Source organism: Triticum aestivum, chromosome 1D (genome assembly GCF_018294505.1).
Source record: "Triticum aestivum cultivar Chinese Spring chromosome 1D, IWGSC CS RefSeq v2.1, whole genome shotgun sequence".
NCBI classification, from domain to species: domain Eukaryota; kingdom Viridiplantae; phylum Streptophyta; class Magnoliopsida; order Poales; family Poaceae; genus Triticum; species Triticum aestivum.
This window is the reverse complement of record NC_057796.1, coordinates 93,133,229-93,160,581: the sequence shown is the minus strand read 5'-3', so window position 1 is coordinate 93,160,581 and position 27,353 is coordinate 93,133,229. Positions and strand designations below refer to the sequence as shown.

Here is a 27,353-nt window from a genome sequence, read left to right as displayed (position 1 = left end):
GTCACACGTTAGGGCGCGCCCCATGATCCGTAGATCGATCTTGTATGCCCTGCTTTGTTTTCCAATAGGTCTCGCAGGTCCTGCGTGTTGCCCCGGGCCTTGGTGTTTTTGTTTGACTGGCGACTAGGTGCGGGCTGGACTTCGGGTTGATATGCCGTTCTGTCTCGGCCACGGGGTGGCCGATCGGCCGCATCATACGCTGGTAGTGTGGGGTTTAGTGCTTCCTCCTCGAGTTGGGGTAGCAACCTGCGCTTTGGGTAACTCTTGGTTGGGCGCTCGAGTTCTTATTCCTCGGCCGCCAGGACCTCATTCCATCTATCCGCTAGCAGATCTTGATCAGCTCGAAGCTGTTGTTGCTTTTTCTTCAGGCTTTTTGCTGTGGTTGTAAGCCGGCGCTTGAAGTGCTCCTGATCGACGGGGTCCTCAGGCACGATAAATTCTTCGTCGCCGAGGCTCACTGCGTCTTCGGAGAGAGGCATGTAATTGTCATCCTCTCATTCTCCACCAGCTGCCTGATCCTGAGGGCTAGCTTGCCCATCCTCCCGCTCGAGGCCTGGCTGGAGGGGATTGTCTTCGTCTTCGGCACTATCTGGAGCATTATTGTCTCTTGTGCCGGTATCGCTGCTTTTGCTATGGCGGGGCTTAGAGCGGCGCCGATGACGCCGGTGCTTACATTGCTTCTCAGGGGGATTATCCTCCGTTTCCTTATTACCATCGCTTTCCTTAGGGGTGTCCACCATGTATATATCATATGATGAGGTGGCAGTCCACCGCCCTGTGGGCGGTGGTTCCTGTTCGTCTCCTGCATCGTCGTCCATACCGTCGATGTCTTCGGAGCCGAAATCGAGCATGTCAGTTAAGTCGTCGACAGTGGCTACCAAGTGGGTGTTGGGTGGGGAACGAATTTCTTTGTCGTCCGCTTCCCACTCAAGCCGGACATAGTTCGGCCAAGGGTCTCCAGACAAGGAGAGAGACCTTAATGAATTTAGCACGTCGCCCAGTGGCGAGTGCTGAAAGATATCCGCGGAGGAAAACTCCATGATCGGTGCCCAATCAAATTCGATAGGCACGGACGCAGGCGGTTCGGAGCCCGTGGCCGGGGACGAATCCAAGTGTCCGGCAACACGGGTCTCATAGGGGGTGAAGTCAGTATTCAGCTCTATCGCCGCTGAGTGTGCGGCCTCCGTGGCGGGGTCCATCCAGCTGTCCTCGGACGGCGCAATCTTCTCCGGATTGAGAGCCGGGGTAGCTACAGGTGGGATCTCCCGAACACTGTCCGATGACAGAGCTAAGTCGTGCTCAACGTGACTGTGCGGCGCACCTAACATGGGTTCAAATCCATCGAAGATCAAGTCTCCGCGGATGTCGGCAGTATAGTTCAAGCTTCCGAACCTGACCTGATGGCCAGGGGCGTAGCTCTCGATCTGCTCCAGATGGCCAAGCGAGTTGGCCCGCAGTACGAAGCCGCCGAATACGAAGAGCTGTCCGGGGAGGAAAACCTCACCCTGGGTCCCATCGTTGCCGATGATCGAAGGAGCCATCAAGCCTTTATCGTGACGGCACAGTGGAACTCTCAATGAAAGCACCAATGTCGGTGTCAAAACCGGCGGATCTCGGGTAGGGGGTCCCGAACTATGCGTCTAAGGCGGATGGTAACAGGAGGCGGGGGACACAATGTTTACCCAGGTTCGGGCCCTCTCGATGGAGGTAATACCCTACTTCCTACTTGATTGATCTTGATGATATGAATATTACAAGAGTTGATCTACCACGAGATCGTAGAGGCTAAACCCTAGAAGCTAGCCTATGATTATGATTGTTCCTGTCCTACAGACTAAATCCCCCTGGTTTATATAGACACCGAAGGGGGCTAGGGTTACACAGAGTCAGTTACAAGGGAGGAGATCCACATATCCAAATTGCCAAGCTTGCCTTCCACGCCAAGGAGAGTCCCATCCGGACACGGGACGAAGTCTTCAATCTTGTATCTTCATAATCCAACAGTCCGGCCAAAGTATATAGTCCGGCAGTCCGAGGACCCCCTAATCCAGGACTCCTTCAGTGACCACGAGCGAGTCTTTAAAATCATCTTTCGCGTCCTTGGAAGCAACACGAGGAGAAGACCTAGTTGCAACTGCAACTTTAGAAGACTTCTTAACCTTTCTCACAGTAATCTTGGTCTTCTTACTGCACACAAGAAAAGAAACATTAGCAGCTTATAATAGCATTAGTTACCAGCTAATATAACATTAGTTACCAGCTTATATTGACATTAGTTACTAGATTATATTTGCATTATACAACAGCTAATATAACATTAGTTACCAGCTTATATTGACATTAGTTACCAGCTAATATAACATTAGTTACCAGCTTATATTGACATTAGTTACCATATTATATTTGCATTATAAAACTACTTGTATACACCTTATTTGTCAGCTTATGGCCAACTTGGTTATCCACATAATGCAAAAATCAACATCGTCATGAATCATTAATGGAGATGGTAACTATGAAGATAACAAAGTTACCAACAAATTTATCATGCTAAAAATAGCAGTAATCTTATAAGAGCTTTGACTATAAAAACTACAAGCCCTTTCCATAGCGTTTATGATGCCACGCATAAAAGAGTTAAATTACCGGTATATATTCACCTAATTTACCAAGAAAAATAAAGAAATAGAGAAAATCATTTAGATTTCATATAGTGAGAAAAAATAACATTCATAATCACATGCGTGATGTGTCAGACGAGTCAACATCTACCGAAGAACGTGTAAGATTACTAGGTACCACCTCAGACGTGACACCCACCTGGTAGACCGCGTTTGCTGAAGGTCGGCAACACTAATAGATGGAGCATTCGAACCCCTGACAAGTTATTATTTGAAAAGGATATAGTGCACACGAGAAAAATGTTACCAGAGACAAATAACACATGCTTACCAGCATATAATTACTAAAATTATCATGCAAACAAAGTAAAACTTGTTCAAATAAAAAACTAAAGTTATTATCGTGAAAGTAACTACTAAAAAGGTATCAGCCTTACCAGGATATAATTACTATTCATTTTAGACAAGAACATAGGCTTATAAAAGAATAAAAACTTTCCAGACAGAGTTACTTCTAATTAGTAGAAGGTAGGTGCTACGAAAAGTTCTAGCACAAAAGAGTAACAACATCTAAATATGTACAAAAATGCAATATAAAAAATGAAATAAAAAGAACTCGACTAGCAGATGATAAGAAACTCACTTGCGAGGATGTTGCTTCTTCCGCGTGGGATTGGCAATTACTGAGTTAGTGCCCTTATCAGGGCCTACAATGCCAAGTTCATTGATGACCATTGTCTTGATACAACGATGTGTATCATCCAACGATGGCTGGTCAGAAACAGTTGTACCAGTGGCCATGGGCGGAGAAGGTAGGCGTAATTTCTTGCGACGCCTGGAATATTGCTTATCCAAGTTACGGACAAGAGAAGAACCACACCTCTTCACGGAAGCATCAACAACAACCTCATTTTGAGTATCCGTCATATCTGGCTGGTTATGCAATCCATCACTAGATACATTCCCGGAACGTGCAGTAAGCATAATCTGAGACTCGAGAGGCTGATCGGTTCCTGCAGTAGTAGTTCCATCAATTCCAGTTGACCTTACTGACACATTGGCAGTTGTGAACATGGTTGCACCCACCTCTGCATTCGCTGCGCCACTACTTGAAGCATCATGGGCATTCGGTCCAGCACTAACCCACTACCTGAAGCCTCATGGGCGTTCGGTCCACCTGAAGAACCATGGTAATGAACATGAAAATCTAGATCTTCGTCAGAGTGACCATCACCGCCACCATCATCATGCTCATGATCAGAATCTAAACCTTCAACAGTTTGCTTGCCGGTATCTTTTACTTCACGTGAGCGGGTGTAGCGACCAGGCCTCAAATGGTCTGTGCTGCTGTGCACCAGTGTCATCCCTGGATCAGTAATGCTGACACGCACAGTACAAATGGAGGATTTATAACAGAGTAGCAATCACACACTTATTACATCGAATATCTCCGAAGAGATTAAGTATGATAAACATGGCTTAAGGCCATCTAACAACGATAACAGCGGAAGACTTGGAAGATAAGTGAGTCCATCAACTCCAGCGGCATCACTGAGTATAAGACCACGACCTAAGGCACCTTACTCGTCGTCTGAAAAGTCTACAACATGAAACGTTGCAGCCCGGAAACGGGTCAGCACATAGAATATGCTGGCAATGTAACACATAGAGAGTAATGAACAATAATAATACTATACTACATGCATATATGGCTGGTGGAAAGCTCTATGGTTACAGTTTTGCGAAAAGCCAATTTTATCCTACTTCAAAGGAATAAATTTTATTTAACTATCATGGTGGTTGTGAAACATTGAGATGGTTGACAGCATCTCAATCCCAATTAAATGTCATCAATAACCCAACAAAATTAATTAGAAGTAACATAGTGATGAGATTCACATGATAATCCAGGTACTAGATACTCAAGTTGTCCATAACCGGGGACACGGCTAACCATGATTAGTTTGTACACTCTGCAGAGGTTTGCGCACTTTTCCCCACAAGACTTGATCTCCTCCGTTGGATTACTCGCACTACATGGTGTTTGAGTAATGGATGACCAAGACACAGTCTTTCAGAAGTGTTTGCACCTTACGTATGGGTAGACAGTTACACCTACTTTCCCCTACATCTGCCAGTCTACCACTGTAAGAGTTCACACAACTTAATCAACTATGCTAGAGCCCATAATAGCTTGCGGCTGCACACGGAAGTTTCTAGCATGAAAAATCTTATGATCCCTTTGAACCTGGGTGGCGGTCCAAAAGAAAAACAGGCAATCCTGGAATACCCAGGTACCTCAATCCACCCAAATGTGAGTTTTAGTTGCCACCTTAAGTAAACCATTAATAACAATCTCACATCTGTCATGAATTTCACTCAAACCCAATCCACGTCTACGAGCATAGCATGGCAATATAATAGCAACGTAGAAGTAACTCCCAAGGTTTGATAAATAAAACAGGTAATAGGTTCTACCTCAACTACTTCCCAATACCCACAATTTAATTAGATCCTAATCATGCAAGTGTTTGAGGATTGATCTAATGCAATAAAACTGGGTATGAAAAGTATGATCAAAGTATTACTTGCCTTGCTGATGATCCGCAAAACCTAGCGGTTCGAAGTAACAAGCGGCACACTCCGGGTACTCTATCGCAAACAAACAAGCATACAATCAGTACTCATCTAATGCACAAGTAAACCTCGAATGAAAGATCCAACCAGAAAGTTCAACTTAAGAACTCCGGTTTGCAAAAAGAATCAACTCGAAAGAAACAACGAAAGTCAAATTGCGAAAGAGAGAAGCTTCGTTAACTAATCTGGATCTAGGTCAAATTTTACTGTAGCAAAAACTTGTTTGAGTAGGTTAAACGGAAAGAGAATTTCGAGACGAAACTCTAGGCGCTTGAATCGCCTGATTCCGATAAACGAGCGAGAAGTTAAACAGAATCGAAAATTCGATCAGAAATCGAATCTGAGATAATCGCAGAAAAATCCGTCGAAAAAGAAAACGGACGAACGGTTAAAGAACGGACGTTCGTTAACAGAGAAAAACCGACGAACGCGTTCGTTAAAACGAACGGTTCGATGAACGCTCGCAAAATAATAAAACCGGAAAAAAACCGATCTAGGGTTTTTTTTAAAGCGAAGGGTTTTTTTTAACAAAAACCGGCAACGACGAACGGCAGCGAGGCAGTACCTCGTCGGGGCGGCTCCGGCGAGGACTCCGGCGGGGCGCGAGGGTGCGGGGTGCGGGGGTGCGGGCGAGGGGAGGGGCGGCGACTCCCGGCGGCGGCGGCGGCGGGCAAGTGCGGCGGCGGGGCTCGGCGAGTGCGGTGGCGGCGGCGGGCTGAGAGGAGAGAGAGGGGGGTATATAAAGGGGGGGATCGGAGGCTTGGGGGAGGGGGCAAGCCGAGCGGCGGGGCTCCCGTGTCCATGGCGGACACGGCGACGGCGGCGGCCGTGCGCGCTGAGGAGAGGGGCGCGGGGTGGGCCGGCGGCCTGGGCTCGGCCCAGCGGGCGCGCGCGTGTTTTTTTTAAATGTTCCGCGGAAAAAAATTCACAAAAAAATAAATAAAAATCAGAAAAATATAAAATAAATTTTCCCCGTCTAGTTAGAAAATCTAGAATAGGGTGAACATTTTTTAACACAAAATAAATATTTTGGAAACATGCAATAATTTTTAATGCAATAAAAATTGCAAATAAAATCCGAATAAATTCCAATAAAAGATTTTAACATTTTTCCTCCAGTATTTCAATTGTTTTGGAGAAGTCATATTTTCTCCTCTCGTTTATTTTTAGAATGAAATATTTTTCCGGAGAGAAAATAATTAAAACCAAAATCCTCGTTTTATAATTTGACGAAAATCAAATATGAAAATTCGAGAAAATCCCCAACTCTCTCCGAGGGTCCTTGAGTTGCTTAGGATTTATCGAGGATTTGTCAAAATGCAGTAAAACATGATATGCAATGATGATCTATGTATAACATACCAAATTGAAAATTTGGGATGTTACAAACCTACCCCCCTTAAGATGAATCTCGCCCTCGAGATTCGGGTTGGCTAGAAAACAGGTGGGAGTGGTCCTTCCGTAGATCTTCCTCTCGCTCCCAGGTGGCTTCATCCTCCGTGTGGTGACTCCACTGAACTTTGCAAAACTTGATAACCTTGCTGCGGGTAACTCGGCTGGCATACTCGAGAATCTTAACTGGTTTCTCCTCATAGGTCAAATCACTTTCCAGCTGAATCGCTTCCAGTGGCACAGTATCTCTCAGCGGTATCTCAGCCATCTCTGCGTGGCACTTCTTCAACTGAGAAACATGAAATACATCATGTACTCCAGACAATCCTTCGGGCAATTCCAGCTTGTAAGCAACCTCTCCCATACTCGAGAATATTAACTGGTTTCTCCTCATAGGTCAAATCACTTTCCAGCTGAATCGCTTCCAGTGGCACAGTATCTCTCAGCGGTATCTCAGCCATCTCTGCGTGGCACTTCTTCAACTGAGAAACATGAAATACATCATGTACTCCAGACAATCCTTCGGGCAATTCCAGCTTGTAAGCAACTTCTCCCATACGTTCCAACACTCTGTATGGTCCGATGAAACGGGGCGCTAACTTTCCCTTAACTCCAAAGCGCTTCACTCCTCGAAGGGGTGATACTCGAAGATACACTCGGTCTCCGACTTCGTGAACTGTCTCCTTTCGTTTAGAATCAGCATAACTCTTCTGCCTGGACTGGGCTACCTTGAGCCTATCGCGAATCAACCTTACTTTCTGTTCAGACTCCTTAATCAAATCTGGTCCAAACAACTGACGGTCTCCAACTTCGTACCATAACAATGGTGTTCTACACCTCCTTCCATACAAGGCTTCGAAAGGGACCATCTTCAAACTGGTTTGATAACTGTTGTTATAAGAAAACTCCGCATATGGCAAATTGTCGTCCTAACTGGATCCGTAATCTAGTGCACATGCTCTCAACATGTCCTCCAAAATCTGGTTGACTCTCTCGGTCTGTCCATCTGTCTGTGGGTGGAAAGCTGTACTAAATTCCAGCCTGGTTCCCAATGTTTCATGTAACTGCTTCCAAAACTTCGAGGTAAATTGGGTTCCTCTGTCTGATACAATGGTCCTCGGAACTCCATGCAAACATACGATCCTGGTCATGTATATCTTTGCCAACTTTGCACTGGTGTAAGTGGTCTTCACTGGAATGAAATGAGCCACTTTCGTCAAACTGTCGACTACAACCCATATTGAGTCATAGCCTGAACGAGTCCTGGGTAATCCGGTGATAAAATCCATGCCTATTTTATCCCACTTCCATTCGGGTATCGGCAATGGTTGTAGCAATCCTGCTGGCTTCTGATGCTCTGCCTTCACTCTTTGACACACATCACAAACTGCTACATACTCTGCAATATCCTTCTTCATTCCGGTCCACCAGAAAGTATTCTTCAAATCCAAATACATCTTGGTATTCCCTGGGTGAATCGAGTACGGTGAATCATGGGCTTCTTGCAAAATCAACTTCCTGATCTCCGGATCATTTGGTACATATACGCGGTCCTCAAACCACAAGGTATCGTGCTCATCCTCACGAAATCCCTTGGCTTTTCCTTTGCTCATCTTCTCCTTTATCTCTTCAATTTCCTTGTCTGTCCTCTGAGCTTCTCTGATCCTTTCCATCAAGGTAGATTGAATCTCCAATGTCGCTAAATAGCCTCTTGGGACTATCTCCAAACATAGCTCGCGAAGGTCCTCGGCTAACTCCTGAGGTATCTCTCCTGTCATGAGGGTGTTGACATGACTCTTGCGGCTCAACGCGTCTGCTACTACGTTAGCCTTTCCAGGGTGATAATGCAATATCATATCATAATCTTTAATGAGCTCCAGCCATCTCCTCTGTCTGAGATTTAACTCCTTCTGCGTGAAAATATACTTCAAACTCTTGTGATCCGTATACACCTCACAATGGTTTCCTATGAGAAAATGTCTCCATGTCTTCAATGCATGCACCACGGCTGCTAATTCCAAATCGTGCGTAGCATAATTCTTCTCATGGGGTTTAAGTTGTCGTGAAGCATATGACACAACTCTTCCTTCCTGCATAAGCACTGCTCCAAGTCCTCGACGAGAAGCATCGCAATAAACTTCATAATCCTTGCGTTGATCTGGCAGAATCAACACTGGTGAGGTAACCAATCGTTTCTTCAACTCCTGGAAACTAGCTTCACATTCCTCAGTCCAATTGAATTTGGTGTCCTTCTTTAATAGCTCCGTCATGGGCTTAGCAATCCTTGAGAAATTCTCGATGAATCTCCGGTAGTATCCTGCAAGTCCAAGAAAACTCCGGATTTCTCCAACTGTCGTGGGTGATTCCCAACTTGTCACTGTGTCAACCTTGGCAGGGTCTACTGCTATTCCTTCTCCAGAAATAACATGTCCAAGGAATCCAACTTCCTTCAGCCAAAATTCACACTTGCTGAACTTGGCATATAACTGGTGTTCTCTGAGCTTCTCAAGTACCAATCGTAAATGCTCCTCATGCTCTTCCTCATCCTTGGAAAAGATTAAAATATCATCAATGAACACCACGACGAACTTATCCAAAAATTCCATAAACACTTTGTTCATCAGGTTCATGAAATAGGCAGGTGCGTTAGTCAGACCAAATGACATAACGGTATACTCATACAATCCATATCGGGTGGTAAATGCCGTCTTGGGTATATCCTGCTCTCGAATCTTTAACTGATGGTATCCTGATCGTAGATCGATCTTGGAAAACACTTTAGCTCCTTGTAGGCGGTCAAACAAATCATTGATCATCGGCAGTGGGTACTTGTCTTTGATGGTTACTTCATTCAATCCACGGTAATCAACAACCATCCTCAGCGATCCATCTTTCTTCTCCACTAGAAGTACTGGTGATCCCCAAGGTGACGAACTTGGGCGAATATAGCCTTTATCCAGTAACTCCTTGATCTGCTTCTTAATTTCCTCCAAATCCTTTGCGGGCATCCTGTACGGTCTCTTAGATATTGGCCCTGTGCCTGGCAAAAGTTCAATCAAGAACTCAATGTCTCTATCTGGTGGCATGCCTGGCAACTCTTCTGGAAATACATCCGGATAATCCTTCACCACTGGTACTTCCTCCTGTACAATTCCTGATAAGGAATTTACTTGAGTCCTCTTCGGCATATGTCGGGATACATACTTGATCCTTTTCCCTTCCAGGGTGGTAAGCAAAATCGTCTTGCTGGCACAATCGATGTTTCCTCCATACAACGATAGCCAATCCATTCCCAAAATCACATCCAAACCTTGCGACTCCAAAACTATGAGGTCTGAGGGGAAAACATGCCTACCAATGGCCAATGGTATCTGAAAACATCCTTGGGTGGCCATATACTCTGCTCCTGGCGAGGTTACTAACATAGGGTTTCTGAGAACTTTGGTGGACATCTTAAACTTATTCACAAATCCCCTTGATATGTATGAATGCGATGCACCAGTATCGAAAAGAACGGTTGCATTAAATGACTTAACCAAGAACTTACCTATAACTGCATCAGGCTGAGCTTCAACCTCCTCCACGCTCACGTGGTTCACGTGTCCTTTGTTGAACGGGTTCGGCTTCTTCCCAGAGCTTCCATTGCCATTTCCATTTTGGGCTTCAGGACATTCATTGGCATAATGTCCATTCTTCTGGCACTTGAAACAAGTGACTTGGCTCAGGTCCCTCTTGGCTGGGGTAGATGGGTTGGTGCGGTTCTGTCCGTTGCCTCCTCCATTCCCATTACCATTCTTGGTGCCATTATGGTTGTGCGAACTACCTCCTCCATGGGTATGCTGAAACTGTCCTCCCGGCTTCGGGGTAAATCGGGGCTTCTGCTGAGCTCCTGATTTATACTTCCCTTGTCCATACTTCCTCTTACGGTTTTCAATCTGCTGTTGCTTCCCTTCAATCATGAGGGCTCTATCTACCAGCTCCTAGTAGTTGTTGAAGGTTTCTACCATCAACTGCATACTCAGTTCATCATTCAGCCCTTCCAAAAATTTCTCCTGCTTGGCTGCGTCTGTAGCAACGTCATCTGGTGCATAACGTGCTAGCTTACTGAAATCCTCCACATACTGGCCTACGGTGCGTCCTCCTTGGCGTAGGTTGCGAAACTCACGCTTCTTCATAGCCATAGCTCCTGCTGAAACATGAGCTGTACGGAAAGCTTGCTGAAACTGGTCCCATGTGACAGTGTCAATAGGGTGCGTGGCTGTATAATTCTCCCACCATGATGCTGTGGGTCCATCAAGCTGATGTGCGGCAAAACGCACTCTTTCCGCATCAGTGCATCCTGCAGTGGTCAACTCCCTTCCAACTTTGCGGAGCCAATCATCTGCAACAATCGGCTCGGTGCTACTGGAAAACACCGGCGGGTTTAGCCTTAAGAGACGGGCTAAGTGATCAACAGGTGGTGGTGGCGGTGGGTTGTTGTTGTTGTTGTTGCCTTGGTTCTGCACTAACACTTGCATCAGGGCATTCTGTTGCTGAATCAACTGGGTGATCTCTGGCGGGAAAACAAATCCGGTGTCGCGTCTCGGAGGCATCTGATAGGTTTAGAAAAGATGAGAGTTAAGAATAGAATGAGGTCTAGAGAGAAAACACTACCCAATGCTCATGAGACAAATACAATCAATATCACTCAATCAATTCAAACAAGGCAAAACAATCGATCTAACTAGCGTTACAAAGTGCTTGAACTATACTATTAAATGGGGGGAAAACTACTACGGATATGGTGGTCTACTAGAAATTCTGATCCGTTGAAGACTCCATGATGTCTGCTCCAGCTTCATCAACCCAGTCGTCTTCACTTGGTTCTGAGTCGGTGTCGTCGATGATGATGTAGTTATCCGGACAAGTGCATTCGTCGACTTCTGCTTTTGGCACTGGATTTCCCATGAATACTCCAATCTTCTTCTCCAGGTCGTCATTCTTCCCTACTAGTGCGTTGATTTCCTCCAAATAATCTTCGCGTGTAGCCTTGAGTTCTTCCTCCAGCTCCTTGATCTTCGTCAATGCCTTCTTCAGTTCTTCCTTGTCCGTGCACATCTGGTTCTCCTGGCGACGAATATGTTGGTTCTGCTCCTGGATGAAAGCTGCAATTGATCCATCCTTCTTGGTTCTGATCATCTCCCATTGTGCGTCTTGGCGTCCACAAATTTGGTAAATTGTATCCTTAAGCTCCTGGTGGTAGACTTCTCCAATGCGTCCCATGGCGATGTGTGCGGCCATGCTCTTCCCTAAACTCCAAGTTGGTGCTTCGAAAACCAATCTTATGGGTTCAGTAACTGGCACAAACGTCCTTCCTGGAATGATAACTTGAATCTTCCAGCTCTCCTCTTCGGGTAATGTGGCGTTGTAGGTTCCGGTGATGCTTGGTATTCCTATGTTCAGGTACTTGGTGACTTCCTTCAAGTGTCGACCAAACGGCGTGTCTTCATCTGGTTGCATGAACTTGCTCCTTGCATTCGCCATTCCTAAAAGAGTAGAAAGTGGAGAGGGGTCAGAAATGAGAAGAGAGAAGCTTTCTAGGGCTTAAGCTTAGTGGTCGTGTCCTACAGTCAGCGTGTGCTCTGAAACCAACTTTGTAGCGACCAGACCTCAAATGGTCTGTGCTGCTGTGCACTAGTGTCATCCCTGGATCAGTAATGCTGACACGCACAGTACAAATGGAGGATTTATAACAGAGTAGCAATCACACACTTATTACATCGAATATCTCCGAAGAGATTAAGTATGATAAACATGGCTTAAGGCCATCTAACAACGATAACAGCGGAAGACTTGGAAGATAAGTGAGTCCATCAACTCCAGCGGCATCACTGAGTATAAGACCACGACCTAAGGCACCTTACTCGTCGTCTGAAAAGTCTGCAACATGAAACGTTGCAGCCCGGAAACGGGTCAGCACATAGAATATGCTGGCAATGTAACACATAGAGAGTAATGAACAATAATAATACTATACTACATGCATATATGGCTGGTGGAAAGCTCTATGGTTACAGTTTTGCGAAAAGCCAATTTTATCCTACTTTAAAGGAATAAATTTTATTTAACTATCATGGTGGTTGTGAAACATTGAGATGGTTGACAGCATCTCAATCCCAATTAAATGTCATCAATAACCCAACAAAATTAATTAGAAGTAACATAGTGATGAGATTCACATGATAATCCAGGTACTAGATACTCAAGTTGTCCATGACCGGGGACACGGCTAACCATGATTAGTTTGTACACTCCGCAGAGGTTTGCGCACTTTTCCCCACAAGACTTGATCTCCTCCGTTGGATTACTCGCACTACATGGTGTTTGAGTAACGGATGACCAAGACACAGTCTTTCAGAAGTGTTTGCACCTTACGTATGGGTAGACAGTTACACCTACTTTCCCCTACATCTGCTAGTCTACCATTGTAAGAGTTCACACAACTTAATCAACTATGCTAGAGCCCATAATAGCTTGCGGCTGCACACGGAAGTTTCTAGCATGAAAAATCTTATGATCCCTTTGAACCTGGGTGGCGGTCCAAAAGAAAAACAGGCAATCCTGGAATACCCAGGTACCTCAATCCACCCAGATGTGAGTTTTAGTTGCCACCTTAAGTAAACCATTAATAACAATCTCACATCTGTCATGAATTTCACTCAAACCCAATCCACGTCTACGAGCATAGCATGGCAATATAATAGCAACGTAGAAGTAACTCCCAAGGTTTGATAAATAAAACAGGTAATAGGTTCTACCTCAACTACTTCCCAATACCCATAATTTAATTAGATCCTAATCATGCAAGTGTTTGAGGATTGATCTAATGCAATAAAACTGGGTATGAAAAGTATGATCAAAGTGTTACTTGCCTTGCTAATGATCCGCAAAACCTAGCGATTCGAAGTAACAAGCGGCACACTCCGGGTACTCTATCGCAAACAAACAAGCATACAATCAGTACTCATCTAATGCACAGGTAAAACTCGAATGAAAGATCCAACCAGAAAGTTCAACTTAAGAACTCTGGTTTGCAAAAAGAATCAACTCGAAAGAAACAACGAAAGTCAAATTGCGAAAGAGAGAAGCTTCGTTAACTAATCTGGATCTAGGTCAAATTTTACTGTAGCAAAAACTCGTTTGAGTAGGTTAAACGGAAAGAGAATTTCGAGACGAAACTCTAGGCGCTTGAATCGCCTGATTCCGATAAACGAGCGAGAAGTTAAACAGAATAGAAAATTCGATCAGAAACCGAATATGAGATAATCGCAGAAAAATCCGTCGAAAAAGAAAACGGACGAACGGTTAAAGAACGGACATTCGTTAACAGAGAAAAACCGACGAACGCGTTCGTTAAAACGAATGGTTCGGTGAACGCTCGCAAAATAATAAAACCGAAAAAAACCGATCTAGGGTTTTTTTTAAAGCGAAGGGTTTTTTTTAACAAAAACCAGCAACGACGAACGGCAGCGAGGCAGTACCTCGTCGGGGCGGCTCCGGCGAGGGCTCCGGCGGGGCGCGGGGGTGCGGGGTGCGGGGGTGCGAGCGAGGGCGAGGGGCGGCGACTCCCGGCGGTGGCGGCTCCCGTGCGACGGCGGCGGCGGGCAAGTGCGGCGGCGGGGCTCGGCGAGTGCGGCGGCAGCGGCAGGATGAGAGGAGAGAGGGGGGGGGGTATATAAAGGGGGGGATCGGAGGCTTGGGGGAGGGGGCAAGCCGATCGGCGGGGCTCCCGTGTCCATGGCGGACACGGCGACGGCGGCGGCCGTGCGTGGTGAGGAGAGGGGCGCGGGGTGGGTCGGCGGCCTAGGCTCGGCCCAGCGGGCGCGCGCGTGTTTTTTTTTTAAACGTTCCGCGGAAAAAAATTCACAAAACAATAAATAAAAATCATAAAAATATAAAATAAATTTTCCCCGTGTAGTTAGAAAATCTAGAATAGGGTGAACATTTGTTTAACACAAAATAAATATTTTGAAAACATGCAATAATTTTTAATGCAATAAAAATTGCAAATAAAATCCGAATAAATTCCAATAAAAGATTTTAACATTTTTCCTCCAGTATTTCAATTGTTTTGGAGAAGTCATATTTTCTCCTCTCGTTTATTTTTAGAATGAAATATTTTTCCGGAGAGAAAATAATTAAAACCAAAATCCTCGTTTTATAATTTGATGAAAATCAAATATGAAAATTCGAGAAAATCCCCAACTCTCTCCGAGGGTCCTTGAGTTGCTTAGGATTTATCGAGGATTTGTCAAAATGCAATAAAACATGATATGCAATGATGATCTATGTATAACATACCAAATTGAAAATTTGGAATGTTACAGCGGGATGCAGGAGGGTGCTTGCAGTCTTCCCGGCAGCAGAAGATAAACCCTTGAGTTGGCTCTCTAACACACGGGACATCCATGAGCTATCTTCGTCATCCAAGGACATGAACTCATTAACAAGACCACCCAGGAGGCCAACCATGCCAGACGAAAAGCGACCCACAATAGCAGAATTACCAAAAACATGAATGAAAAAACAAATAATCAGGTTGTGAGAGACATGAATTACCATGCAAAAACTACTAAAAATACCACACAAAGATAAGCTCATAAGAAGTTATTCCAAGTGAGAATCCAAACTATAAAAAAAGTTACCATCCTAGAAACAGTAAAAGTTAACAGGTCTTTATAATAATGTTTACCAGGAAAGAGAAAAGAAAAATATTCAAACGCACAAATAAGAGTAAAATACATGTTCAAAACAGTTTTGCGGTGCATGAACGCGCATGAATTTATCTAGACCTTGTAAGCCACCAAACAAGCAATAGTCTTGGCCATATTGGGGCTTAAGCTGGAAAAATATGATAAAAAACTAATAAAAATCGTGATAAAACAGATGGAAATACATAGAAGGTAAGAAAAATGACAATATCAAATTACCGGTAATTTCCCATAAGAAAGCTTGTTCATCTGGGCATCCATCCGGAGAACTTTCGATGCCAACTCATTCGTCCACACATTAATTGAAAAAGGACCATTAGGCAAGATGATACCAAGGCCAGTTAAGTCAATAGCATCTATATACAGAAGCTGGAAAAACAGAAAAGGTCATTACCATCTAGCTGTTTGGTGGAATAAGATATACAACCCAAAAAACATGGGAACAAAAAAGAATAGGGGGACTAACATTGTAGAATAGGAGGCAGCCCGTCGTAAGCTTTCCTTTTGAAAGGGCTTTGTGAAGCTGATCCGCAATAAATTTGCACCAGTTGAGGTTTTTTACATTGCCAATGTTTTGCTGTGAAAAAAAAACACATGAAACAATAGAGCAATGTATGCACACAAGTTAGCAGGGGACATAAGTAAACACTTACAACACTGTTAAAGCATTGTATCACTAAGTACATAAGTACAAAATTACCACATTATTGAGAAGAAAGTCAAAAATACCATATTGCAAGGCATAAATAAGTTATCAGGTGCATTACTATATAATTACCACACTTTCAGAAAAATTATCAGGTGCATTACTACATAATTACCACACTTTCAGAAAAAATTATCAGGTGCATTACTACATAATTACCACATTTCAGATCATAAAAAATCAAGGGACAGAAATTACCACACTCCAAATCAGGGAAAGTTATCAAGTGCATATGTGCATAATCATCAGACTAAGAAGCAAAAAAGTTACCAGGTAAAAAACAAAAAAGAAAAGAGATAAAAAGTGTGAACTAGAAAGATAGCCAGATGTGCTTACCAACACAGGATACCATCTGGTGCTGATCTTGTTGGAAGTCGTCAGCGCCATCACAGTGCTGGCAGCAAGCACAAGCTACAAGCGCTTGAAATTGTCATCATGTCGGTTAGTGCTCAAGATAAGATTTAATACATCCACAGTTTTAGGAGCCTGTCCAAAATCACCAAAAAGATGTCCCGCAAGCTCAAGATGTGCATCTGTACGTAGGAACCTTGAAATCCACCGCAATATCACCTCGGGGCACACCCATTATACGATGCACAGACTCTTTATTGACCGGTAACCTTCCGCGACCAGGTACAACGACCTCACGGGAATCAGGGTCATATAGACCAGCAAGCCATTGGGAAAGCCGATTGAACAGATTATCACACTTGATATTCCGCAGACTAGTGAAATCCATATCATCAATCGCACGGACATTTTCTCATCTGACATGTCCTTACAAGTAGTCACAAGAGCACTAGGAGAAGCCCTGTTCCGATCTGCGGGAGGCTTATGCTTCTTTAAGGGGTTCACCTCCTCAAAGTCACCATCTAACTTGCGCTTCCTTGGCATTGTGACCTGACACACAAGAATAACAAAGAGAAAAAAGTGAGCATAAAGGATGCATAGTTGCTGAATTAATAGTCACACACATATTCTTATGATACATTGGTAGCTTGTGAACATACAACAAGATAACTCATCCACAACAGAGAAGGACGAAAACAAAATAAGGACATGTGTGCTTCTACTAGATATTGAATACCTGATTTTTTTTTTGCTTATGATACACTGATAAAATGTATGTATCGGGTAAGATAACTTATGCAAATTAGGGATGGCAACAACTTACACACAAACACATATATTGGACATCATAACACTAAGTATTAAAAAATCAGTGACATGATAAATTTTACGGTGGACTCCTGATAAATTATTCACACCACTGATGGTAATATTCACAATTAAAGCTCAGGTAAGTTAAATGATGGCACATCCATCAGTTAGAAACACAAAATACATCATGAAACGAGACACCACTGATAGTGCTACAAGAAACAATCCATCATGACAGCCTACACACAAAACGAGATGAACTGCATATAAAAACACAAACAATATGGGATTCTCACTAGCAACCTAATTATACAGGTGGTAATTCAATGCGTTCACTGCAACCATAAGAGCATGAACAGAGCATGATAAAACGGAGCCCAACACAGATACAGAGTGAGGAGACTGGTTGTAAAATCCCCGCACCAAACCCTACCGGCGACCAAAATAACGACAGAAATCATCATAGGATAACGGCGGCGAATCATGAACGGAGACATAATGGTTTTGCATCTAGAGAAAACCCTAGAAATCAGAATCGAACCGTGTAGCAGAGGGGATCAATTCAAAAATGATGGCAACTACCCACAAAATCGAAAACGGCAAATTAAGCAGTAAAACGATATGCATGCCAAACAGGGGCTAACAAATAGCAACTGCACCACGAATTGAACGTATTGGACGCATTCCTCGTCTGTTCTAACATGCGACCAACCCGACGAACATCCCGCCACTAACGGCATCGAGAAACAGAGCACGAACTACTGGGGGCGGATGTGAGGGGGATTGAGTCGAGACTCACCGGTGGAACAGAACACTAGCGCCGAGAATCGGTCGAAGAAGGCGTCGCTGCTCGCCGTCGACGGAGAGAGAGCGGGGGCGGAGCGACAGAGAACCAGAGAGCGGAGCGGGCGCGCGGTTACCAAACGAAATGAGGCGAGTGGTGGGGGAGGGGGGAGTTAAGTCGCGCATCACGGGGGAGACGGTTCGAGCGAAGCGGGCGTGGAGCGATGGCCCACACACCAGCGACAGAGAAAACAAAATGGCTCGCTGGAACGTGTTGCGTGCGTCGGGTTTAAATGGACGGCATCCAGGTGGTGTGGCGCTTTTGCAAAAACGATCAGGGTTGCCAAATACATTTTTCGATTTCCATATTTTTTGGATTTGAATATTCCTTGTTTGATTTCTTCCGGTTATATCAGATGGACCAAGGAAGGGAAATTCACACTGAACTACGCAAACACTAATCCTCCAGAAGTTTGCCACTAGATAGTTATTCCCTAGAGTAGCAAAAGTAGCTTCAGGACACGAAACGGCAAAAAGAACAGAGAAGTAAAAACATAAACGAGCTGCTCATTTGGCAACTTTGCATCTCAGTTATCTGATAACATCCTCCTCCTCACCTCATTTATCTCTATCAGTGCTCAGTAGCAATTAAGCCCAATAATACTGCTAAGAAGAAGATTCTGCAATCTCAGGACCCCAGCTCTGCTTGAACACCTGAACTATACACATGGAGACGATCTCACTATGTTATGTCCTAAACTCTCTTCCTTAGCTCAGCAATAATAGCTGGGAATTTCAAAAGCAACAACCCATAACCATCAGTGAACATGACCTTCCTGAAATTTTCCTCCACCACAAAGAAGACAATGCACTTATTCTTCAACTGCTGACAGTTGTAGGTTTCAGCCCAAGCCAAGATAGTTGCAACTGTCTCAACAGACACTTTCTCCCACAGCTTCTGAGCACAAATAATCTTCAGTCGGTCCAGTGCATACCGATCGGCCGCAGCGAGTAGATCTTGAAACATCTGGGCAGAAGAGTCCTGAAGCTCGTCTTCCTCGGGCAATTCATCCGTGTAAATAAACTGAAGCATAACTTTGAATGTTGCGGGTTTGATGCTGTGCAGCGTGATGGATGGCATTGTAGCCTCAGACATGGAACCGAAGAGCTTTGCTCTAAACACCGGCGAGCGGGCAGCAAGCACCGCTCGGTGTGCACGGAATGTCTCATCGTCGACGACGAATGACACGTCCGTCCCGTCAGCATGGTCTAGCAGACGGCCAAGATGGGTCCCGATGTCTGAAGATGGGACGAGAATAGGACTGAGAATAGTACTGTCATCGACGACCATGATCGCGCACACAAACGTGACGTGTCTCCCTGCCAAGTAATCTTTCTCCACAACAGTCCCCTTCACGAACTGATGCCATCCAAAGGTGTCGCCGTCTTCCGTGATCTCAAAGGTTTCAAATGCCCTACGTATATGTGACAGGCATGGTTTGCCGTCCCTGCCCATCATCAAGACCTCGAAGAATGCCCCAACACTTTTGGATTTGCTCATGTGCTCGAGGAAGATAGAAACACACTCCCTGTCGGCCTCGTTCACCCCACGCGGGAAGCACTCAATCCTCCACAGGTGCCCACCGGCGGATACGGCATCGGAGAAGACGGACTTGCCGGTGGGAAGCTGCTTAACTTGCTCGTAGTCTACTTTGAACTGGAAGGCAGAAGAGCCCACAATGGTCGTCTGCGACTCCGGCTCTGCCGTCTTAGCCCGCTTGCTCACTGAAGAATGTTCAAACAAACGTAAAAAATAAAGTACTCCACAGAATTGACTTGCTTGAACAGAAGGATTCAAGCAAACCGTAACGGAGTCGAGTACAAGCTAGAGAATCCTTCTGTTCAACGAACGGACCAAGGGCACTCACTGGCTGGCTTGCTAGCTGCAGGAGGTGGCGGTGATTGGCCTGCTGGCGGTGGCAACCGGTGCTGAGGCGCCAGAGGCCGCACCTCGGACCTCCGCCGTACGTCGTGTGTCGTCGTCGCCGCCGCCGCTACTCGTCGCCTGCGCTCGTGGCCGCCGCCCCTCGCAGCAAAACCCTTAAGCACAGAACCGTTCTTTGAGGGCTTCGCCAACACCGCAGGGGTGTATATAGGCCGCGCTGTGAATTTATCGACTGCCCATCCCGGTAAAAATACAGTGGCTAAATTTTTATTCGACGCACATGGCGAACAGTAATGGGCTTGCCCAACTATCTCGGGTTTTTTTTCCGTACCGCAGTACGCGTTTTCTCTTCCAGTTTTCCATATCGTTTTTTCTTCAGTTTTCAGCCGTTTAATTTTACTAGCAAAAGAGTCTGTGCGTTGCAACTGGAGATGAAATAACACACGCTCTTAACCCAATGATCTTGACTCAAGACCTAATAGGTCCACGTCCTTTATTTTCACATGGCATCATATTTGTGTTGCCGGCGGTGGCCTCAGTGCCTACACAACGAAAATGCGTTTGAATGGGGTTAGTCCTAACGCGTCTCTTTCGCGCGCGCGCACGCACACTCTCTCGGAATAAGATGGGAAAATATGTTGTTCAGAGGTGTGCATGTGTGATTATTGATGTTTTCTTTCTTCTGAATCTGGTTTTCATGAGTGTTTATTTGTAATTCGGATTGCCGCCGATACGAAAAAATGGACCGTGCACCATAGATTAAGTGTGCACCAAAACAATATTTTGGAAATTTTTAATGGCTGAAAATAACATCATACTTAGATTCTACACATTTTTCTAATCAAATTTTATATATAACATGTTAAAATCAGAATTATGATTTAAAAGATATGAATAATTTTGTTTCAGATAAACTGTAGATTGATTAACTGAAAAGTCAGAGAAGTTTCTGTTAAAACAAAAAAATAGTTCGACTGACTTAAATATGGATGACGGGTTGATTACCTAAAACGTCAGGGGATTTTCTAAGAAAATGTAAAAAACGATTCGGTTGTGACTTAAACATGTACTGTGGGTTAATTTACAAAAAGTAAAGGGGGTTCAAAAGTGCACGACAGACGACCAGAAGCACTCCGTGCTTTATTATTAGGTAAAAGATTTTTTATTATCTTCTATTTTCTCTGTATGTTACGTTTGTTCTAGTTTTAAAGGGTTTTTATTTTGTTTTATCTTTTTATTTTTCTATTTTTCTGATTTTCTAAAAAATAATGAATGTTTTGCTAAATCATGATAATTTTTTGAAAATCATAAGCATTCTTTAATCCGTTGATATTTATTAAAATATATAAAAACACTTCAAACATAACAAGCAACAACTAATTCCGGATGAAGGGAAGACGTCTTTAACTCGTGAACAATTTCATAAATTCCTGAACATATTTTATATTTTGTGCACTTTTATTATTTTAAAAGGATGAATAAAAATATACGCTGCAAGGCGGTCCGGACGCACTTTCTCCCGCAAACCGAAGATAAACATGGTGGCTTGATATAAAGGAAGTTTCCCTTCCCCCTCCGGCAATGCTCTAACGAGCGCCAGTGGGTGGGGGACCCTAGCGCCGCCTCGAAAGCCCCCTTCCTCTCACCCCTCCCTTCCCTGCCGCCTCGACGTGTTGTCGGGCAAAGCCCGGCCAGTGCTGGCTGCGGTGGGGTGCTCCCCTCTCCACTCGACACCGGAGGACGCCGACTTTCTGGGTCGGGCGGCGGCACGACATTGGCTCAGGACACGGCGGCAGCACCTCGCGGCGGAGGCACGGGTTGTGAGCGGTGGCGTGGAGGGGCTGCAGCGCTGGGGGTGCGTGGTGCGCTCTGACGATAGTGGACCTGGTGATGAGTGATTTTTTTACACTCATTCACCCTTTGTTTAAACCAAGATATTTTCATTAAAACTGAGATATTTGTTTTGATATTGCTACTAAGGCTGTGTTTGGTTGAGCTTTTGCAGCCAACTTCTGGCTTTTGGAAGCTATAAGCTAACAAAGGGGGAGAAAAGAGAAGCAGAAGTAGCAAAAGCTAGTGCTTCCCCGTAGTGTATTTTCGCAGCAGCGAAACCCCCAACTTTAGTCGTGCACTTTTAGCTGTCCCCTGGAAGTTTAGTAGTATTTACCCACGTTTGCCACTCGCAAGTGAAAAACGATTGGGCCTATTCCTCCCGAGCGAGACATCCAGCAGCACACACCACCCCTCGTTCTCCCCATCCACCCGAGCGACAGCTAGGGTTCCTAGCCGCCGCCAGCACCGCCGCCGGCCCTCCACCGCCGCGCGCCCAGCCGCCGGCGCCGCCTCCCGCGCCGCCTCCCCGCTGTGACCTCCTCCCTCGTCCACTGCCCGCCGGACCTCCTCCCTTCGCCTCCCCGCGGCCCCTCCCCGTCGCGACATCATCCCTCCTTCATCGCCGGCCCTCCACCGCTGCGCGCCCAGCCGCCGGCGACGCCTCCCGCAACTCCAGCGCGACCTACTCCCTCCATTCTGCAAGGTACTGCGCCCCTTTCCTTCCAATCCCCAACCCCTCCCAACTCCTGTACAAGTAGAAATAGGATGATTTTTTTGCTCGTTCATATTGTTGTGTATTTATGATGTAAAGTGGATGAATTTTTGATGGGATGATGCATATTGCTTGTCATATTGTTGTATATTGATGTGAAATCGATGAAATTTTGATAGTATCGCTGCACATTGTCGTGTGTTCATGTACAGTGATGAATACTTGCTGCATTTTGCTCTACATTCCATGATTGCTTGCTGCAGATTGCTATGCAATTGCTTGCTGCAGATTGCTATGCAATTGCTTGCTGGACCATATATATTGATTTAGTGCTATGTCACTTTTTTCTTGACTGAAGTATGACTGAAAAGGCTGTGTGGGATGATGCCCATTTGAAGAAACTCATTGATATATTGAGAGAAGAGGTTTCAAATGGAAATAGACCATTAGGTCATCTAAGCAAGAAGGGCTGGAAAAATGTTTTGGAGAAATGGGAAGCAAGAACGGGAAAGAAGTATCCCAAGGATAAATTCAAGAACAAATGGGATGCAATAAAAAATGAGTATGTTTGGTTCATGGAGCTGAAAAATGAAGCTACTGGACTTGGATGGAATGATGCAAAGGGGACCGTTGATTGCTCAAAAGAATGGTGGGACGAACATCTTGTGGTAAGAGTTTGCATTTTTTTTAATTGACATTCTTTATATGATTGCAGTACCTAACCTGCACTCTTATTATTATTTCAGAGATGCCAGGAGAGGACAAAAAAGAAATGCAACCATTTGAAGTTCAAAAAGCACGGACCAAAGCACCTTGAAGATTTACATGTCATATTTCAGAATGTACATGTCACTAGGGCTAGTGCTTCTTGTGCTGGAGATATTTCCTCCGATGAATCAAGTGATGACAATGCAGTTCTTTTGGAGAAACCATAAGATAATGCTGAAATCAAATTGTCCTCTTTGAAGAAACCAAGTGCAAGCAAGAAGCGCAAGCAACCCTCTAATGTAAATGAGGATAAGGATGAAAAGAGTCCCTTCTTACGGTTTTACAAGCAGACATGTCAGAAGATAGAAAGTGGAGTCGACAAGATAACCTCAAGTGTGGAGGCATCATCGGCGCCAACCAACCATGTCCCTACCATTTCAGAGGTCATGAAGATGGTGAAAGAATGTGGTGTCAAAGAAGAAACTACTCTCATGCACACAACACTCACTCTTATGGTGAAGCCTGACTTTAGGGAAATCTTCAATGCTCTTGAAACAAAAGAAGGGAGGCTTGATTATCTGAAGAGGGAGCATGAGAGGGAGATGTTGAAGCACGTGTAGGCTTATGTTCTAGAACTATATTTGGTTATGTCGTGGTCTTGTGGATCAAATGTGATTTGTTGTAGACCATATTTGCTTATGTTGTGAACCATATTTGCTTATGTTCTGGAACCATGCTTGCTTATGTTATGAACCATATTTATTTCACTTGTCGCGACATGATTGTGTTGTGAACAATATTTGTTTATGTTTCCAGCAGTATACATATTGTTAAAATTATTTCTTAAGTTGTTGACCATGATGGAACCATGATTGTATTTTAACATATTCATGTTCCTGTGTAGATGGATTCAAGGATGGAAGAAGTGGCCAAAAAGGGCCAGGAGGGATTGAAAGTTCTAGCTGAACTTGGGAAGCAGGTTGCTATCATGGGAAACCTAGGTAACCTCTATGTTGAGCGGTACTTGAACAAAATATACAGATTGCCTCAGCAAACAGGACTTCAACGGGTCATGGAGTGTTATGGTCGTCCCCAATACTTTTATAAAATGTTTCGGATGAGCACTGATGTTTTCATGGCACTTCATGATTTGCTTGTCTCTACATATGGTTTGACATCAACCACTAATGTTTCCTCAATTGAGTCACTGGCCATGTTTTTATGGATCGTTGGAGGCCCTCAATCATTCGCTCAAGTTGAGAACCGTTTTGTACGGTCACTTTGGACAGTTCATACAAAGTTGCAGGAAGTTCTGTTATGTTTGCGGAAGTTAGCGAAAGATATCATCAAACCGACAGATCCTACTTTTAGCTATGAGCATGAAAGGATTAAAGATGAACGTTTCTGGCTTCATTTCAAAGGTGCTATTGGTGCAATAGATGGATCACATGTGCCAGTTTCAGTACCAGCGGATGATTCGGTTAACCATAGATGTCGGCATGGTTTTACATCTCAGAATGTGCTTGCAATATGTGACGTTGACATGAGGTTTACTTTTGTGGTTGCGGGTTGGCCGGGTTGTGCACATGACACCAGGATCTTGAATCATGCATTATCACATTTCTCTTCATTTCCTGTACCTCCCAAAGGTATAACATACTAACAAAAAATCCCATCGGTAATTCTATTCTTATGTGCGACGCTAATTTGTTGTACATTTTCAGGGAAATATTATCTTGTGGACTCCGGATATCCAAATCGAACGGGATACCTTGCTCCTTTCAAGGGGAGTACATACCATCTATCGGAATTCCGTCTTTGTCGTGACCGTCCACCTCAAGGGAAGTATGAGGTGTTCAACTTTCTACATTCATCCCTTCGAGATGTTGTTGAACGTACTTTTGGGGTGCTCAAGCAGAAGTGGCACATATTGAAAGGAGTCCCAAGTTTCTCACCTCTTACACAGAAGCATATCATCATTGCTTGCATGGCATTGCATAATTTCATTCGTGATAGCAAGTTGCGTGACAAAATTTTTGATAAATGTGATGCCGATGATGAGTATGTACCTCCAATGCTACGGCGAGAGGTGGCACCAACACAAGCTGATCCGGTTGAAGAGGAGGAGAACGAAGATAGCATGAAAAATATTCGTAGTCGGATAGCCGATGCTTGTCTAGCGATGGCAACATAAGTTTAGCTATGTTGACAGAGGTCATCATCATGTGAACGATATGTGTTTTGTATGGTGCATGTGTTTTGTAATAATATTATGGGATCACTATCTATTTTATGCAACATCAAAGTATAGTCGTTTGCGTATATGTTAGCAATGAATGGCCTGAATTGTAATTTTTCTCCTTTGAAAAATGATAGTTCAGTTACCTACAAATGTATATATATCACTGCTTTACAGTCAATCAGCATATAAACAAACTCACTCGGGTCTCAGGGGCATTACAGACAATTCACAGCCACATCTACAATTTCACAGTCGTTTTAACCAAACAGCCTCCAGCTATTCCACAGCAGCTTTTTCAGAATATGCAACTCAACCAAACACAACCTAATGCCTGATGAATGCAAATGATTCCACAAATCCTGTCTTTGATGTGTTTCCACAGAAAATGGGCTAAATATGAAAAAAAAATCACGCGTGAACATGGAAAGGAGTGGAAATGAAGATAGAAGAAATCATTAGGAAGCGCACCAATGAAGACAACACAAAAGACGACGTTTCATATGCCCGCAAGTGCTCGTATGAGCGGTCGTATGACGTGAATTCTGTGGCGTCTCGTCCACCTGAACAACTTTTATAGAGGGGGCTACGCCAAAATGTCAACTGAACATCGTCGAGCAAAGTCAGAACAGAACCATCTTCATCCCCTCTCATCAACCCTAGCCGCCGCTATTTCCATCATAACCGCATCACCACCATAGTCCAACTCCCTCTAGTTCCTACTTGTAATCATGCGTCGCACAAGGCAACCATTGTAAGACATATTTGCAATCAAACAATCTTCAAGATGTGGTCTTCAATGTTTTCTTCATGCGATCTGATCTCCATGTGTGAGTAGTTCGGTAAGGTATGGCTTGAGGCATAGGCCTTGCAACCCTTTGTATTTGAAGGATCAATGAAAGGGCATTGAATTAACATTCCGTATGTGTGAAATAAAATTGTTTGGTAGATGTCCCTTGTCTTGTCCGCGATCTTCATCCCTGCAGGTACCCAGGATCATGAAGATCGAGTAACGGTGAGGCTAAGTGCAGGGAAAATGTGAAATGTTATTCTGAGCACCAGTGACAGATGGGTTTAGTACGGTAACACGGATCAAATTCTTGGGGATTCATGAGGTGTAGTCATTAAACGCCCAAAGCTCTTGTCTGACTATTATTATCTTAACTATCGAGACAACCCTGCACGATTGATAGGGCCTATGGTAGGACAACTGATTCTTGATGCAGGACTCGTGTCGGTCAAGATGTTATTATCCCCACTTTGGTTCGTAACAAGCATATCTCGATGGGTGACTTCCAGCGCACAAACTAAGATCATATTTGTAAATTGATCTGGTCTTAGTATAATATTCAAAGTTTGTGAGAAAATGATTTTCCTCGGGAAAAAAATTCAATTAGCCTCTAACAATGCTATGTTTTTTTTACTGGGTGATAAATTATTTATGCACATTTCTTGGCTGATTAGTCTAAGCAAATGATTTTGATCACCTTTGCAGCTTTTGAGCTATGGTAGATGAATTGTTTATGCATATTTCTTGGCTGACTAGCCATTCTCAGAAAACGTTGTTGTAGGCTTGCATGTCAAGCAGGTGACACTCGCTCTAATTAGTCTCCCATAGGAATTCTAATATCCAAGCCGAATTCCACTGACACTTGCTTATCACCATCACATTTCCTAGAATACACAACTTTTGTGAAACAGTAGAAAACAGAAAGAAAATTCGCCCTACGATCGCCTAGGAACAATATGAAGATGCATAACGGGTCTGGATGAATGATTGTTACCGACTCCGGGAGTGCAGCGAAAGTAGAGGAGTCGGTGTATATCATGCTTGGAGTCCCTCGAACGTCGATGACGGTCCCACGA

General features: G+C 44.3%; 1 protein-coding gene across 1 annotated transcript; it reads right to left on the bottom strand.

Moving 5' to 3' along the window:
- Positions 1-18,550: 18,550 nt before the first annotated feature.
- On the bottom strand, positions 18,551-20,169 carry LOC123166112 (BTB/POZ and MATH domain-containing protein 1-like). Its single transcript, XM_044583880.1, has 2 exons — positions 19,979-20,169; positions 18,551-19,835 (listed from the first exon to the last, which is right to left on the bottom strand). Coding segments are annotated over exons 1-2 (1,032 nt in total). The 5' UTR covers positions 19,980-20,169; the 3' UTR covers positions 18,551-18,804.
- Between the last annotated feature and the right edge of the window lie 7,184 nt (positions 20,170-27,353).